Source organism: Sceloporus occidentalis, unplaced genomic scaffold (genome assembly GCF_023333645.1).
Source record: "Sceloporus occidentalis isolate IW3139 unplaced genomic scaffold, rSceOcc1.0.p SCAF_5, whole genome shotgun sequence".
NCBI classification, from domain to species: Eukaryota; Metazoa; Chordata; class Lepidosauria; order Squamata; family Phrynosomatidae; genus Sceloporus; species Sceloporus occidentalis.
This window is the reverse complement of record NW_028316985.1, coordinates 642,076-659,869: the sequence shown is the minus strand read 5'-3', so window position 1 is coordinate 659,869 and position 17,794 is coordinate 642,076. Positions and strand designations below refer to the sequence as shown.

At 47.8% G+C, this 17,794-nt stretch overlaps 1 protein-coding gene across 1 annotated transcript in view; it reads left to right on the top strand.

Moving 5' to 3' along the window:
* Positions 1-17,794, top strand: part of LOC149311503 (SH3 and multiple ankyrin repeat domains protein 3-like) — a 425,035-nt gene that overhangs the window by 389,620 nt on the left and 17,621 nt on the right. The window contains exon 23 of the mRNA XM_089526562.1: positions 3,754-6,061. Within this exon, the coding sequence (XP_089382688.1) occupies positions 3,754-6,061 (2,308 nt within the window). The remainder of the gene's footprint in view (positions 1-3,753; positions 6,062-17,794) is intronic.

Genomic DNA, 17,794 nt, shown 5'->3' with positions numbered 1-17,794 from the left:
ATGATTCTATGATTCTTTCTGAGTGCCTTCAGCACATCTCTTGATTCCCTGGCATGGCAGAAACAGCCACTGTGCATTATTCCCCATTGCACAAGGGGACAGTGAGCAGGGACACTGGCAGACGTGCCATTGGCTGCACAAGGTTGGTGTTCAGCAGAAGTGTAGTGTAGCACAACCACCATGTCACTGTGAGTGTAGATATACACTGCAGTGACGGTGTAGGATCTCAGCCCCACGTTCTTATAAGCAGAGGGGACAAAAACTTTTACAGCCACTTTAGTTTTCTTATTCGCTTGTAAAGCTAGACTGCACTGGCCTCTTGTTGACATAATGCCTGGGATTCTTCTGAGTGCCTACAATGACAAATTGCTTCAGTGCCATAATGTGTTCCTATGGGCTGTTGTCTATAGGCTTTCTTTTTAAAAGGCATGTATCCCTCTGGTTAAACCTGGCTATTAACTGGAATTTTGCCAGAATGGCTTCCACTAGTGTGCCTCTGCCAGAGCTTAGACAAGTTCTCTGAAGATGCCAGCCACAAATGCTGGTGAAAGGTCAGGAATAAACGCAAGAACATGGCCACATAGAGCCCATAAAACCCACAAAAAACGACAGATGCTGGCCATGAAAGCCTTCAACTTCATCTTAGACAAGGGAGATTTGGGGAGTTGCCGGCCCCTATAGCTCAGAGAGCTGCCTAATCTCATGCTCCGAGGCTCCATGCCTGTGTGATATGGCCATAGAGACTGTGGGATGACAGGAGCTCTGGGTTCCTCCCTGTTCATCAGGCCCAACTCTATGCGGGGACCCCAGAATGAGGAGGCATTGTGACCTTGCCAAGGCAAGAAAGGAAAGGAGAAGAGGGTGAGAAGACACTGGGAGATGCCCCTGAGATAAAACCCATATGGATTGTGGTGAAATCTGCACCATTTGAAGCTCCCTTATCTAGAATTCCAAAATCCAAAATTGTCCACCAGTGGCTGAGATAGGAACACCTTTGCTTTCTGATCATTTAGTGTACACTAGCTTTGTTTCATGCAGAAACTTATTAAAAATATTGTGTATTAAATTATCTTCAGGCTATGACCGCAAGGGCTGTTCGACAGTGGAACGCACTCCTTCCTCGGAGTGTAGTGGAGTCTCCCTCTTTGGAGGTCTTTAAGCAGAGGCTGGATGGCCATTTGTCAGGGATGCTTTGATTTGGATTTCCTGCATGGCAGAAGGGGTTGGACTGGATGGCCCTTGGGGTCTCTTCCAACGCTACGATTCTATGTGTATAAGGTGTATATGAAACTTAACTGAACTTCATGTTTATATTTGGGTCCTGTCTCCAGGTTATGTCATTTTGTTGTTCTTCTTGTTGCTGCTCTTGTTGTTAACTGCCCTTACATCACTCTCAACTCATGCCGACCGCACAGATGAGGCATCTGCAAGGCTCCTTATGCTCCACTGCTCTGCTCAGGTCCTGCAAATTCTTACCTGTGTCCTCCTTAATACAGTTCATCCATCTAGCAAGTGGTCTTCCTCTCTACTTCCTCCACCTTTCCTAACATTAGTGTCTTTTCCAATGAGTCCTGCCTTCTCATGACATGGCCCAAGTACGACAACCTCAACTTGATCAGCTTGGATTCCAGAGAAAGTTCCGGCTTGATCTGTTCATTTGTTTGTCTTGTTTTGGCTGTCCATGATATTCTCAGCACTCTTCTCCAGCCTCATATCTCAAATGAATGGATTTTCTTCCTATCTTCTTTCTTAACTGTCCAGCTCTCCGATCCAAACATGGTGATGGGGAATACGATGGCTTGCACAATTCTAACTTTGCTGCTCAGTTGTATATCTCTACACTTTAGGATCTTTTCTAGTTCTTTCATAGCTTCCCTCCCCATTCCTAGTCTTCTTCTGATCTCTTGATCAATGTTTGATCCAAGGTACGGGAACTCTAACTATTTCGATTTCCTCATTGTCCAGGCTGAATTTGTGTAGGTCCTCCATGAGCATTATTGTTGTTTCCTTTATGTTCAGTAGTAACCCTGCCGCCTTTGCTCTTCCTTCCTTCACCTTCCTAAGTACCTGTTCCAGGTCTGTGATGTTTTCTGCTAGACGTATGGTGTTGTCCACAGGTCTCAGATTATGGATGTTCCTTCCTCTTCACTTCACTCTGCCTTCTTCTGTGTCCAAGCCTGCTCTTTGTATGGTATTTTCTGTGTAAAAGTTAACAGATAGGGTGAAAGGATGCAACCTTGCCTGACCCCTTTGCCAGTTGGGGAACAATCTGTTTCTCTGAATTCTGTTCTGACAGTAGCCTCTTGCCCTAAGTACAGATTTCTCATCAGGACTGTCAGATGTGGAGGGACTCTCATATCTTTAAGAGTTCATTATGTACATGTGAATATTCCAAAATCTGAAAAACTCCAAGGGCACTTCAGGTCTCAAACACTTTGGATAAGGGAGACTCAGCCTTCACAGGTGGGCTTTGGGGTTCTTTCATGGATGAATAGTTAAAAGACATCAAGGGATGTGGTTTTCTTGGAATGAATTCAGAAGCTCCTCAGGTTGCCACATGGAAGAATCCATGCAAATTACAGAAGACTCCAGTATAAGCATGGCTGTGTGTATATGTGAGTCAAAAAGAAGGGAAAAGCAATTACCGTGAGTCACACAGGCATCCTTTGTTCATCTTCTGCCTCAATGAATGATGCTAAACTTATGTTCAGGCTTTTCCACTTTGTATATAATGCCTCAGAGAGGAGTAGATGGCAGAGAGGGCATCAATGCCCAGTTTGCTGGTAGCCACAGTTGGCCCAGCATCTGGTGCCACCTTGGCTAATCAGATCCGGCTAGGCTGAAAGTAGGACCTCTGTGCTTACCCACATGAAAGCCAAGCATACTTTTTCAGATATGTGGAGTGCTGGCAATGCAGCCTCAGGGGTGAGGGTTCCTGACCCTCTGCCCCCTCCATCTTGCAAAGTAGACCTCCTTCCAGCGTGGAAGCAACCACAGGAAAAAGAACGATGGGAGATATGAGAGGGGGTGCCTTCAGGTCGCCTCTGGACTTAATAGTTGCAGCGATCAAGGCAGTGCTTTTCCTGCCTTGCGTGGTTGGTTGGTTAAAATGTTCTTTTTGGGAAGGCGCAGCTCTCATGTGGCATGTGTTACCTGGATGCTTTCTGTGTCCTGTCTGTGGTTTGTACACGCTGCCTGGGATGTGTGTGCCTGAGAGGACATTTTCTCTTGCGTGCTTCTCTGGGCATCAACAGTTCATCTTGGGTGAAATATATATTCTCTGGTGCTGTGGGGATGCAAATGTGTGGTCATTTGGGGACTAGTTTCTTTCTGAAAAAGTGTTTTGGAACATAACAATGTGCTTTCAGAACAGCTGTTTTGTGTTTGGGGGCCCAGTTCTCACCTTTGGCTTGCATTCAGATTCTTGAGCAAGTCACTTTTCTTTTTAGCCCTACTGTTTCTTCTGGGGAACGGGTGTTTGGGGACTGGCCAGAATCTCCAGGGTAGCCCTTTTGTGAACACATTTCTAACCCTCTCTCAAAATTCCCTGGGTGCCCACTGCCCCCTAACATTGCAAACCCATAGGTTCAGTGTAAGGTTTGAGACTTGAACATGTGTGTAACTGGCCAGCAGAACAGGGAGGAACCCTGGGGCAGGCTTTGGCTCTGCTCCTAACCCAGAGGTTTTGGCTTCTGAACCCACCGTGTCCTTTGGCTCAGCAACTCTGACCTTTCCTGTTATGCTGGTTTACAGGTGAAGATGAGAAATTTGCTGCTTCCTTCATGGATGGGAAATTTCCCCGGAGTACGTCAATGCAAGACACAGTCAGAGAAGGGCATGGCATCCCACCCCCACCCCAAACTGCTCCTCCCCCTCCCCCTTCCCCCTATTATTTTGACACGGCCCCGCCCCCATCCTTCTCCCCCCCTCCACCCCCCGGAAGAGTCTACGATACGATACGGTCCAGCTTTAAGCCAGGCTTAGAGGCCAAACTCCACGGTCTGCCCCAAGTGATAAGTGCGGCCGAGATGTATGACCAAGCAAGGACTTCCATCCCATACCCAGAAAGGCAGAAGCGGGCACGCTCCATGATCATCCTGCAGGACTCCTCCCACATCCCCGTAGAGCCCACCGACATCCCCCGCCCGGGCCCCTCCGCCACACCTCCCGAGAAGCTGAAGCGCAAGGGGCGCATGGTGGACAACCCCTATGCCAACATGGGCCAGTTCAACGTCAGCCTCTTCGCCCCCACCAAGCCGCAGAGGAAGAAGAGCCCCCTGGTGAAGCAGCTGCAGGTGGAGGACGCCCAGGAGCGTGCGGCCCTCTCCATTGCAGGGGGCTTCACGCGGGAGCCCTCTCCCACCCGGCGCGGCCACCGCCTGAGCGGGATGGAGTACCAGCCCCAGCAGGTGGACACGGCCAGCCTCCCCTTCGCAACGGCCATCGCTGGGGTGATGAAGGACAGAGACCGTCGCCTGGATGAAAAGCGGAAATCCACTGTCTTCCTCTCCGTGGGGGCCATCGAAGGGAGCCCCCCCACCATAGAAATGCCATCTCTACAGCAGTCGCGGTCCATCGACGAACGGCTGCTGGGGAGCCGGGATGTGCTTCTGCCTTCGCCCGTCTCAGCTTTAAAGCCATTAATAAGTAGTTCCTCCTCCACCTTCATCCACCCCCTCACAGGGAAACCCTTGGACCCCAATTCGCCACTGGCGCTTGCGCTGGCCGCAAGGGAGCGGGCGCTTTCCACCCAGGTCCCCTCCAGAGTGCCCACTCCCATCCACAGCCCAGACTCAGACCGTGCGGCACCCCTGTTTGTGGACATCCAAACCAAAGAACAAGAGAGGGGGGAGCTGGAGGGCCTGGTGTCGCCTGCGTACTCTCCCGGAGCCAAGGCGCCAACACCGGGTACCTTGACCCCAACGCAGAGCCACTGGGGGACACCGACAACTGTGAGGAAAGAGGGGGAGGTGCGACCCGAGACGCCCACCAAGGAGGAGAAGAAAGCAGAAGAGAGGAAGTCGATGATCATCAGCATAGTGGACACCTCGCAGCAGAAGACAGCTGGGCTCATCATGGTGCATGCGACCAGCAATGGCCAAGACTTGGGACTGGACAGGAAGGAGGAGAAGGTGCCTGTCCCCGAGGCAGGCCCTGAGCCAGGGGAGCTGTCAGCGGTGGAGGCCCAGCCCAGTCCGGTGGGGAAGGCCCCCGTCAGCCCAGCCTCTGACAAAACCCTAGGGCAAGGTAGCTCAGAAGAGGAAGTGGAGCCGTACACGGTGACGCTGCCCCCGGCTCAGCTGTCTTCAAGTGATGAAGAAACGCGGGAAGAGCTGGCCAAGATTGGTCTGGTGCCTCCCCCGGATGAGTTTGCAAACGGGGTCCTGGTCACCACCCCAGGCACACCTATCAGCCAACTGGCTGCTCCAGCAGTTGCCACGCCATCCATGCCAGTGGCAGCAGTAGCACCTTCTACCACTGGTGGAACACCCTCAGGGAAGCCCTCTGATGCCCCCACAGCCCCTGAGTCTGCCGCAGATTCAGGGGTGGAAGAGGTGGACACCAGGAGTTCAAGTGACCACCACCTGGAGACCACAAGCACCATCTCCACTGTCTCCAGCATGTCCACATTGTCCTCTGAGAGTGGGGAGCCCACTGACACGTACACTTCCTTTGCGGACGGACAAACTTTTATACTAGAGAAGCCGCCAGTGCCTCCAAAGCCAAAACTCAAGTCCCAGCTCAGCAAGGGGCCGGTTACCTTCAGGGACCCTCTTTTGAAGCAGTCTTCGGACAGCGAGCTCATCTCCCAGCAACATGCGGCCATTCTGGCTTCTGCCAGCATCGGCCGGCCACGCTACCTCTTTCAGCGAAGGTCCAAGCTGTGGGGGGACCCCCTGGACAGCAGGCCAATCCACGGGGCTGAGGATGACAAACCAACTGTGATCAGCGAGCTGAGTTCCCGGCTGCAGCAGCTGAACAAGGACACGCGGTCCCTGGGGGAAGAGCCTGCTGGGAGCGCGTTAGACCCAGGGAAGAAATCACCAGTGGTTGCAGCACGGTAAGGCCGAGGGGAGTTGGGCACAGAGGCAGCCCTGTCCTGACCAACAAGAGACACCCCACTCCTTGGCGGAGGGGCGGGGGAGGCTTAGGGCTCCAAAGGGGCAGGGAGGAAATACCCCAGAAGACCTCAAGAGTTGGCGGGGAGAAGAGGCGGCTAGGAGAAATTGGGTGACCCTCTCCGGTTCCCCTGGCACAATCCCTCTCTCTTTCTTCCCATCCTTCCCTGCTCCAAAAGGGTGTGTCCAGACCAGTACTCTTTCCCCCCATTTTGTTTCAATTTTGTCCCGCAGGGCCCTTTTACACTGCAGCACAGTTACTGCGCTTAATGATTCCACTTTAATTGCCATAGCAGCACTCTATGGAAGCCTGGGGTTTGTAGTTTGGGGAGGCACCAAAGGAACTCTCTGGCTGAGAGTTTCAAATACCTCTCCCCAAAGTGCCAATCCCAGGATTCCATAGGATGGAATCAAGTCAGATAAAGTGGAATCATAGTGCTATAACTTTGTTGTGTGGAAAGGCTATTGCTCTGTGCTGACCCTGCATGCCTACATGTGTCCTTCCCCACCTCACCCCCCAAAATAACTTTGAATTCTCACAACTGTGTCCATATGCACGCTGGTAAACCTGGCGAAGGGCAAACTCTGAGAGAGGATCACAGAACTGGGTTTAGCATTTGCTAAAAGGAATGGAAAGGAAATCAGCGCTTCTCCGTGCATTACATAGCAATTGTGCTATGCATTGCTTTTATTGCCCTGCAGATTCCTGCAGTGGGTGTACATGGCCAAAATGTGTCCTGAAACACCTATGGGCACACGCTGCATAGTCGACAGCTTTTTAAGCAAACTTAATAGGTGGAGCTGCCCTTTGCATGAGAAAGAGAACCATGGGCATCTTTCATCATGAGCCATCATCTTTGCTGATAAAGAGGAAGGCTGAGGCAGAACAGGGACATGCAAGGCAAGCTTCCGCAAGGATCCCTTCATGAGAGGCAAGATTTTGTTTGGGGATGGAAAGAATAAAAAAGTGGAGGGAGAACAGGTGATGGAGCAGGGAGAGGTGGGGGCACTGCCCCCGTGGGAATTCTGCAGCCGAAATGAAATCTTCCTTTCTTCCTTCCCCAAATTTCTAGCACTGGAGAGTGATACAGTGAAAATGGTTCATACCTAGAACTCCTCTTTGCTGTGTTTGCCTTCTTGTGGCCATTTGGCTTGCCACCTTTTTTTTTTGGGGGGGGGGGTGCCTAAACTCTGACCTCGTCTGCACAGGCTAAAAGGCCCACTTACCCACCCACCCCGGCCCAGTTCTGGCATCAACAAAAATCCTGTTTGGATGATGCATGGCCAAGCCCCTGGTTCTAGTGGGAGCAGTTATGTCCGGCACCAGAACCATGGTATAACACCCTTAAAAGAGTTTTTAAAAATACACCTATTACTTCTGGAAAGATCCAGAGCCCTCCATTCCCATGCCACCATGGCTCTCAGCACGCATGTCCATTGGGCTTCCTTGTGCATCCGCTGCTGCCATGGGTCACTCATTCAAAGGTCAGAATCATCACTGGGTGCCTTGCTCTGACCTCAGAAGTGAACAGCAATATTTTTTCTTTGGGGGGCAACAACTCCATTTTGTGCCCCCCACAGCTACACCCCTGTGGTGGATTACCCCACATGGGCCATAGCGCCCAGTAACAGATTCCCTAGAGAATGGCTGGTCTGGACAGACTCTTCACTCTCCTGATGGACACATCTCTTCTTTGCTGTTTCCTGTTGCCTCCCTCCAGTGTCTCAGACCTCTCTTTTTCTTCCCTTTTTTTACTGATCCCACTTTTGGGAACCTGAAGGCATAACTTTTGGGCCCCTGCCGGTGCTGGCAGGAGCTCCAGTTTGGTAGGACCAGCAGTGCACAGCAACACTTTCCCCATGTAAATCCCCCCTTCACAGCAGCAGGAATTTCCTTTGCCATAGAGGGAGAGCAGAGGGGAAACTCCCAATTTCCCCCCTTCATGTGGGGATGGCATCGGGGCCCACTCCCCAGGCAGCAGTTAATGGATCTGGTGGGACCCAAAACTGGCCCCTCTTCCAGCTCAATGGCATCTCTTTCAGGATGGGGTGATCAGAATTAAGTTCAGCATCCTAAATATGCAAGTAGCACATTTATACAATGCCATTGTGTCACCTGCTGCTTTGCTTGCCAGCCTTTTCCCTAATGGCTCCCTTGTGAGTCTGTGAAGGCCACCCACTCATATGCCCATCCACTTCTATGCCAGTTCAGATTTTATTTCATTTGAGTCCACACGACTTTGGATTTGTTTTTAACTGCATCTGTTGTCATCCAGGTACCCAGTTTGGAGCTTCTCAAGGTCTCCTTGGGATTTTGCCTCCCTGAGTAACTCAGGTGGACTCATAAACTTGTCTACCCCACGGCCCCACCTCTCCCCCACCCTGGCACCCTCTGGTCTAGAGAATCTACAACACCAACTGCCCAAATAGATATTATACTGTATTTGTTTAGTTAGAAGAATGCCTACTAGACACAGCATGCTTTGACCACCATCCCAACCTGAACACACCTCATCTTGTCTGGTTTTGGAAATTGAGCAAGGCTGGGTCTGACTAGTCCTTGGATGGAAGACTACAGGAGGAAAGATTGGGTGAATCTCTAGGTACAACTAGGAAAGATTCCTGCCTAGATAGCTACTGCTGTTGCCAGCCAGTGTTAGAAACACAGGGGCTAAGACAGGCTCCCAAGGGTCTCTCACTCAGTGCAAGGGAGTTTTCCTGTGTTCCATATCAAGTCATTTAGAGCCTTATCCCATTATTAAACAAACCTGTAAAACTGTGGGAGAGGGTCGTAAAAGTGTTGTAAAAGTGTCCCATTTGCCAAGCTGAAATAATCCATTTGGTAAAAATGACGCTTTTACAATGTTTTCCCACGCTTTTACAACTTGAAGAGAGGGAAAGTCATGCGAAGGGAGAGAAAAAAGCATGTGTCTTTTCGTTTCCCTGCTGAGTTTGTTGAATAAGGTGATAAGGCTCTTAGGCAGTACAATTAACAAAACAACCGCAGCAACTGATATTTTGGAAACAATAGCAACATTTAGCACTGATCCCCAAAACAGGGTTTTTAAACGTTGTTTATGCTTTGAGTGCTTTGCAGGGAGGCTGATTTCCCCAGAGGTGACCCTCCCTGTGACTGTCTCCGACCTCCCTCCGTCTTTTCCTTTCCACCTCTCATCCATACCCTGTGTCTTGAGCTGCCTCGCAACCCGACAAATTCTGCAAAGGCAAGGGGCCATGCCTTAGTGGCCCACCACTTTCCTTTGGTGGCCAAGGACCTTGGGACGAGGTGGACATGAGCCCCAAAGGCCAGGCGGGCTCCACTTACCCCCGGGCCGGGAAGGAGGGAGCCTCCCTGCTGGAGTGAGAGTCTGACCCAGCCCCACCAGCCGGATCCTATTGTCACAAATTGTTCTGTCTAACCAGCCCCAAGGTGCTCTAGTGTATAATTTGAAGTCAGTATCCAGATGTAAAGGGGGAGGTAGAAAACTAATATATATTTGGAATGCAATTTGGAAAACCCACCATTGCTTTGTATTCCTACAGATCTGAGAAAGAGAGTGAAGAGAAATAAGCCATGTAGGCATTTAGCTCCTAGGGTAAAGCTTCCTCTTTCTATATAAACTCATCAATTAATTCTGTTTCAGTTGAAAGGTGTTGATGTTCTGGTGTGAGCTTCCAACTACTGCAGTTTAACCGCTACCTATTTCCTTGTAGGCTTTGTTGCTGTTTTCATCTCAGTCGTGCAAGGTGCCAAAACAGAATGGCAGCTCCATTCCAAAAACATCTGTCATGGCAAATGCTGGTCATTCAAAAACAGAAGAGCCCACACTGGGATCATTCAATTGAGTTGGAGGGAGGGGGGGGAACACCTCTTTTCCTTGCAGAAGGTCCTGGGTTCACACACACACACACCAGTGTTTCTCAGAAAGTCTAGGGGAGGCCGTCCAGCTTCAACCCCAGAGACGTCGCTCCAGGCAGTGCAAATGATATGGAGATGGATGGACAGTATGTTATTATTATTATTAAACTTTATTTCTATAGCGCTGTAATTATACACAGCGCTGTACAAAGTCGGTAAAATTAGGAGTAAATAAAAGCCTGCCCAAGGCGTACATTCTAAGATAATAACAATTAAAAGAGGAATAGATAAAATTACCATATAGAAAGGAAAAAACAGGTTAACAACATCAAATATCAAACAAATCACATCACATCAAATATTGTCAGACAGCCAGATAACAATCACAAATTCCCTGGGTTCCTATCTAAGTCTATCCTTCATTTAGAACTAAGGGGACTTGAATCTGCCTTGCTATTGAAGGGAAGGAAAAGAGCTCATTCCACACATCCACACCTAGCTTTGATTTTGGTCTATGGCCCACACAGGAAAACAACCAGCTTTTGCCTCTGCCCAGGAACAGTGCTTTTCTGTTGCACAGCTCAGGGAACACAAGCCTCACCTACATTCACACATGCAACACAAGCCAGAACCAGAAGGCAACACCCAAAGTAGACGTTCAGCTACCTCCTTTTTAAATAAATAAAAAAATAAAATTAGTTGCATTAGTTAACTGATCTAATTTAAAATAATTTTAAAATTTATTTGCATTTTTTCTGCTGTTTGGGGCTGAGCAAAGACCGGAGGCAGACATCTGGCCCCTGGCTCTGGCAAAGCTCCCACCTGTTTGAAGGGCAGCAAGTTCCCAGGTATTTCTCATGCTCTGATTCCCTCCAAAGCCTCCTGAATAGCAGCTGTTAGTGTCAACCTCTCCTTCTGCCCTTTTAGAGTGAGGAAGAGCCCTGTAATTAATCAGATTAATCATGCCTCTCCTCTTAGCTCTTTCCCTGAAGCTGATGTCTCAAAATGATATGAGATGCTCCTATTTCTTTTTGTACACTTCTATTAGCACTTGAAAGCATAGAATTGTAGAATCCCAGAGTTGGAAGAGACCCAGATGGACATCCAGTCCAACCTCATTCTGCCATGCAGGAACACAGAATGAAAGCATCCCTGACAGATGGCCATCCAGCCTCTGTTTAAAAACCTTTGAAGAAGGAGACTCTGCCAGTCTCCAAGGAAGCATCTTTCACTGTCCAACAGCCCTTAATGTCAGGAACCTAATGTTGAGATGGAATCTCTTTTCCTGTAGTTTGCATCCATTGCTCAGCAACAGCAGAAAACAAGGTTGCTCCTTCTTCAGTATGACACCCCTCCAAATAGTTATACATGGTTATAATATAATAATATAATAACTTTTAGATTGTAAGACTGAAGGCAGGGAACTGTCTGATTAAAAATAATATTGTAAGCCGCCCTGAGAGCCATTAGGACTGAAGGGCGGGATATCAATACCTAAATAAATAAATAATATCACCCCTTAACCTTCTGGGTGATGCTGGCTTTTGTTGAAGCAGCAATACTTGGGGTCAGGAAGGTTAGCCCATCACACTGAGCTAAATTCTACCCCTGTGAGAGATGCTCTTTACCCTGGAAGGCATTCCCCCTCCTACTGCATGGTTACTAGCAGCTCAGATCAGGGAAACTGCATGGGGCAGGAAACAGGTTAAAAGAAAACCTGATTGCTCCAGTTGACTTGAGAGCCTCCTCTGCTCCTCTTAAGAACAAACCAGCAGCATGAGCCCTTGCCCTGCTCCTTTATGGAACCTCATGGCTGTCTGCTGTTTGCCATAGCCTCAGTCTTTCCTAATCACATTTCCAGTTTAATTGTCATCAAGATGTTAAAGGTCTGGAAATCAAGGCCTATAAGGAAATCCCCTGGGAGCAGGATATGTTTAGCCTGGAGAAGAAAAGGCATGAGAGAAGAGATGAATGCCCTCTTTAAATTTCAGAAGCGATGTCATGTAGAGCAGTGCTCCCCAAAATGGTGGTCTCTGGACTGATGCTAGTCCACAATGTAATGGCTGCTGGACCACAGCAAGCTTTCAGGTAAGAAAGAAAAGCTGTACTCAGTGGGTACAAATATGGAGCTAGATCCTGGTCACCCATATCAGATAGCTTAAGAAGCGCTGATGCAGAAGATGGAGCAAACTGGTTTTCTGCTGCTTCAGAATCAGAACAGAAAAAGAACAACCAATGTATTCAAATTGCAAAGAAAAGAAAATCCACCTAAACATTAGGAAGAACTTCTTTTCAGTATTTGCTGTTTGATAGTGGAATTGACATCCTTGGAGCAAGGTAGACTCCCCTTCTTTGGAGGTCTTTAAAAAGACGTTGGGTAGGTGATTTAAATATCTGAAGGAATGCAATGCGGAGCACTGTTTCTTGATAGCTGGTGTTGGCGGTGGGCTCACAGGTTATTTTTAATGTTTTATTTTTTATTATATATATATATATATATATATATATATATATATATATATATATATTTTGCAACGTGCCAAGGACCAGGCCCATATTGGGGAACACTGGCTGCACCTCTTTCTTTGTTTCTGGGAAATTAGCTGTAGACAGACAGCACTGGCATCATTCCACCGACTGCCACTTTGAGTAACACAAATATAGATAATGGAGTCAGCTTGTTTTCTGCTGCTCCATAAATAAAGTCAGGAACTAATGGATTCCAATTACAGGTACAGGAAAAGAGATTCCATCTAAACAGTAGGGAGAATTTTTATATTTATTTTTTGCTTACTGTAAGATCCATGTCCATCAATAAAATGCACATCTTCAGACTCTCCTCTTTGGAGATCTTTTTGGATGGCATCTTTCAGGAATGTCTTAACTGTGTATTCTTGTGTGGCAGGAGGTTGGACTATATGGTCTTTAGCATCCTTTCCAACCCTATGATTCTGTGATTCCAAGCTCAAACATGAGTGGAAAAGCAGATCTCTCTGGCATTTGGAGAGCTGAAGCTCCCAGTATTGCAAGATTAGAAAAGAAGGTCTTTAATAATATTCATTGAGTGATGCTCCTCTAAACCAGCGGCTCCCAACCTGTGCTCCGTGGAGCCATTAGGGCTCTGCATGCACTTCCCAGGTGCTCCACGGCCTCTCCAGGAAAATGAAAGAACTAAAAATTGAATGAAATTAAAGGATAAAACCAAAAAGTAATGCCTAAACACTGTTAACTTGTAAGATATATAGGGTAGGCCACTTAGGGGCTCTGCCATAGAAAATGATTATAAAAAGGGCTCCGTGAGTCAAAAAGGTTGGGAACCCCTGCTCTAGGCAATCATTTTGTTATGCACCATCTTTTCCAGTGTTGCCAGAGAGAGCTTGCCAGGGAGACCTTTGGCAGAGGTTGTGTGCAACATCTCCCAGCCCCAGAGAGGTTCTGTCATTCATTCATCTAGTACAGTAGTAGTCCCCAAACTGTACTCTTTAAGGGATTTGGACATCAGCTCCCAGAATCCTAGACTATTGGCCAACATGGCTGAGGCCTCTGGGAGCTGAAGTCCAAAATCTCTTAAAGGGCACAGTTTGGGGACTACTGATCTAGTAAAGCTGATGCCAACCCATCCCCTGCCCATTTGCCTGGAGCACATTTAGAGCCCCAGAAAAACATACAAACAGATAGGTAAGAGAGAAGGAGCCACCAGTGGGCTTTTGCTACCTTAAAAAAGAAAGAAAGAAAGAAAGAAAGAAAGAAAGAAAGAAAGAAAGAAAGAAAGATCACACATAAAAACCTCCAGCCACTATCCAGTCTTTTTTGTTAAAAGTCCCAACTCCCAAATCCTTACTTTTTCAAAAATTGGCCAAAACCAGGTTGTAAAAAACTGGAAATGGCTTTGTAAACTTTCTTGCTTGGTTCCTCAAATAGCAAGGAATCTTGTGAAGCCTTCCATGGCTCTATGTCTAATGATCACAAAGCCCTGGACTACCTGGCAAGATCATGTGGAGGGGGGACAATCTTGCCAAGTCCTCCAGGACCCTCTGTCACACTGCCATGGAGTCTGGAAGACTTGGAAAGACGGCACAGCTTTTTGTGGTCGGTTGCTGCTGGTAAAATAGGAATCAAAAGGATATCAGAGGGCCCTTGAAGTGATTCCCCTTAGAGGGGATGGAAGAGAATAATAGAATCATAGAATCCTAGAGTTGGAAGAGACCCCAAGGGCCATCCAGTCCAACGCCACTCTGCCATGCAGGAACTCTCAACGAAAGCATACTTCACAGATGGCCATCCAGCCTCTGTTTAAAGACCTCAAAAGAAGGAGACACTACCACACTTAGAGGGAGTGTGTTCAAACAGCGCTTACTGTCAGGAAGTTCCTCCTAAAGGAAGAGATAAGAATCACAGACAAGAATCAGATTTTACAGTTGGACCGCCATATTTGTGGGGATCCCTTTGCACAGATAACAAAATCTGTGCATGCTCAAGTGCCAGTGAAAATAATGGCAGCACCTGTGCGCCCGCTAGCACAGTCACGTGTACGTGCCACCATTCATTAAAACAAGGGATGCCATCTACAGATGGTTAAATCCATGGATGTTAAGTTCTCTGATAAGGAGGTGGACTGTAGTTAAAGACAGCCTAATGGGCAATAGTGAAAGAATTCTGGAGTCAGATAATTTTACTGCCACATTCATTATTCTTACTACTGATTAATCAAACCGCAACCCCTGTGCCTCTGATTAAAAGGGAATAGATTTTCTTTTGATTAAAACAAGGAGCAACCATTTTTGTAGACTGGAAAAAAAAGGGATTAAAGTACAGCGCCTGGGCAATGCAAAACGTGGCCCGCTGCCTCGGTGCAGCTGCCGCTCCTGTTGTAGGCTCACTTCCTTGCAAGACAAAGAACTGCAGAATCCATTTGGGAAGGGTGCCTCCAACAGAGCTGATGCAGGAAGGGTCCTAATCTAATCCAAAAGGAATTGCTGGAGAAATCGGGCAGGAGGGGGAGAGCACCTTCTTGGCTTCCAATGTGAGCGCGCACAGCCTACAAGGATGTAGGGGTTTTATGGGTCACAAGTCACAGCATGCTTTGTAACCCACCACACCCCGACAGCTTCACTTCCATCCCCACGTTAACCTTTTACTAATCCTGGCATACATGCCCCACTCTTCTGCCCAGCAAGTGGATTGTGGCCATGGGCTCCTGCATGTTCATGGAAGGTGGGGTGGAGGAGTTGTGGGGCAGGGGCGATGCATTCCCTAGGAGTGTGTGCTTTCAATACGCTGTGCCCCTGAGAGACAGCTTGGAAGTTCTGAAAGGTTTACATCTGAGCCAAAGACACTTTCCTGCTATTGCCAATTCTGGTACTGAAAAGTGACAGCATGCAAAAGCATCCCTTCAGGTAGCTGTAGACTGGATTCCTTGGAAGGCTTCAGCCCCTGTTGCAAAGCCTCTGTAGAGTAACACAGGCACAGATTTTGGAGCAGTTTATGCCACAGGTGATCTCTTGTGATCTGAGCACCTTGTGCTGTCCATTATTCTTCCCACACCATCTTCTTCCTGCAACTTATGCAAAATGTTTGTGATCAGGGTACAACCTGTCTGAGAACCAACTATTTTTTGGCCTCACAACCTCCCTTACAGGCTTAGAGATAGGTAAGAGAAGGAAGCTTCCTTGGGTCTCACTCTGGGAGAAAGTCAGCATAAATAGAGTCAGTAAATACATAAAAATACATTAGAGGTTTCAGGAAGGGGATCTGCTAGACTGCAGGGCTTACTACCAGATGGGCTGGATGTATCTTGGAATGAGGATGTTCATCCGAGGTGGGGACCTGACTTGTTACACAGAGCATGACCTGGACTGGGTCCCAAGGGCTTAATCCTTTCTTTCTCCTTCTTTATCCCTCTAGTTTGGAAGATTCCAGCTGACAAATACTCCTGGGAGTGAGGACAGGGGAAAGGAGGTAGTTAAGCTTTTCCTATCAGCCCCAAAACAATGATTTCCATTTCTCAGAGTCACAAGATAAGCTTGGCGGTAAAAGTGGAGGGTTGGAATATGGGAGAAAACAGTCTAATCTCTATTCTCAGGGAGGTCTGGGGCAGCAAGGCAGAAAGTCACTGAGGGTTTTTCCTTATCAGTCCCAAAGGCAGGGCAAACACTGGTCAAGAACCCACACAGGCCCATGTAGTTTAAACTTCTGCATGCAGAATTGTGCATTAATTGTGTGCTGTGCAGTCCTTGTGTTAAAAGGCAAAAGCACAACTGAACCAAGGCATCAGGTTACAACCAAATGTACACTCAAGTTGTACAGATATAATTTTGCACAATGATCATGCACATCCATGGACAGTGTGTATCAATGCCCATATAGCACTCTGTTTCAATGTCCTTGAAATGAAATTAGATGTTCCTCATCAGAGAAAAATATCCAACCACTTTGCAGGGGAACATACACCTGCATAAGTCTCAAACAGGGCTCAGTCACGGTGTGGGTCTCATAAATTACAAAGCATGCACTCCCAAATCTAAAGCAAGCTTTTTCCTGGCTCACTGAAACAAATCATGGCTGCTGGTGGACCATGCTCCCGGCTTCCTCCTCTTGCCCTGAAGTTGCCCTGTGTCCATGCCACGCTCAGAGGGATTATCAAAGGTCAGGCTTTCCTCTTAGAAGTTACTGGTGAAGGGATTGCTAGGGAGTCTATCTTGGGACTGCTTATTTATTAGGTTAGACTAATTAGGATGCGAGAAAAATGCATGAGTTTAAATATGTGCACATCATAACACAGAGAGAAACAGGGTGTTTTGTGGGGGGAGTCAGTTCTCTTCTGAAATGGAAACAAAGGCATCAGCTGGCCTGAGAGACTTAGCAGAGGAAAGTGGGAGGTCATCCTGGATTGAAAGAAAAGGGAGACACTTCTAACAGGAAGAGACTGGACATTCATCCCATAGAAGCAACTGAGAAGCAGAATGGCTTAGGGACTCATTATGAGACGATGATGAGGACAACAGGGTCCGATGCTTGTCCTCCCCCTCATTCTGTCCGGGGGCAGGATTTCCAAAACCCTATGCAAACCCCTTTGAATCTTTGAACTTGACTTACTATGCAGGTGCAAACCCCCACCTTTGACCTCTGCTGGTGCAGTTTTAGAACTGACTGCGGGGAGGGCATCCGCACTGGCCAGCGGATGGACCCTCTGCCCTTTGAATCAGAAGAGGTGGAAGGTTTCCAGTCCCTGCAGCCAGGAGGACAGGCAGAACCTCAAGGGCCCTTTGGAGCACTGTGGGATTTATTTCAACAGCAAGTTTTTTCCTTCTCCCTGCCCACTATCATGCCATGCCTGACAATGGCTTCTACATCCCAAAAGTAGGTTAGTGCAAAGCTCCCAATTTAAAAGTGGAGTACTATGTAAACGTGCAGTTTTGTATTTTAAATGCACTTAAATCACAGCACACTAGTGCACCAGTAATGGGCTTTGCTTCCACTGCCCTGGTGCTAAGTACACCGAGTTGGGAATAAACCTCATTTCTGTTACACATAAGCAATTTTAAGAGCACATAAAACAACAGAAGAGAGCATGTGACCATGTAGATGTTTCCACAGCTATCTCCCTGACTTCAAATCATTTAAGAAATGGAAAGGAAGGACAGGTGCACATCAGAAGCCCAGCTGCCATTTCAAGACCCTTGCCCCCTCTGCAGCAACGGAGCAATAACACTCCTGAAGTTTAAACTGAAAAGCTGTTCTAGTGCTTAGAAGCAGTGGTTTTCTAAGCAAGCCTTGAGAGCAGATCTGGAAGGCTTAGGATAGCTTTTAAAAGAAA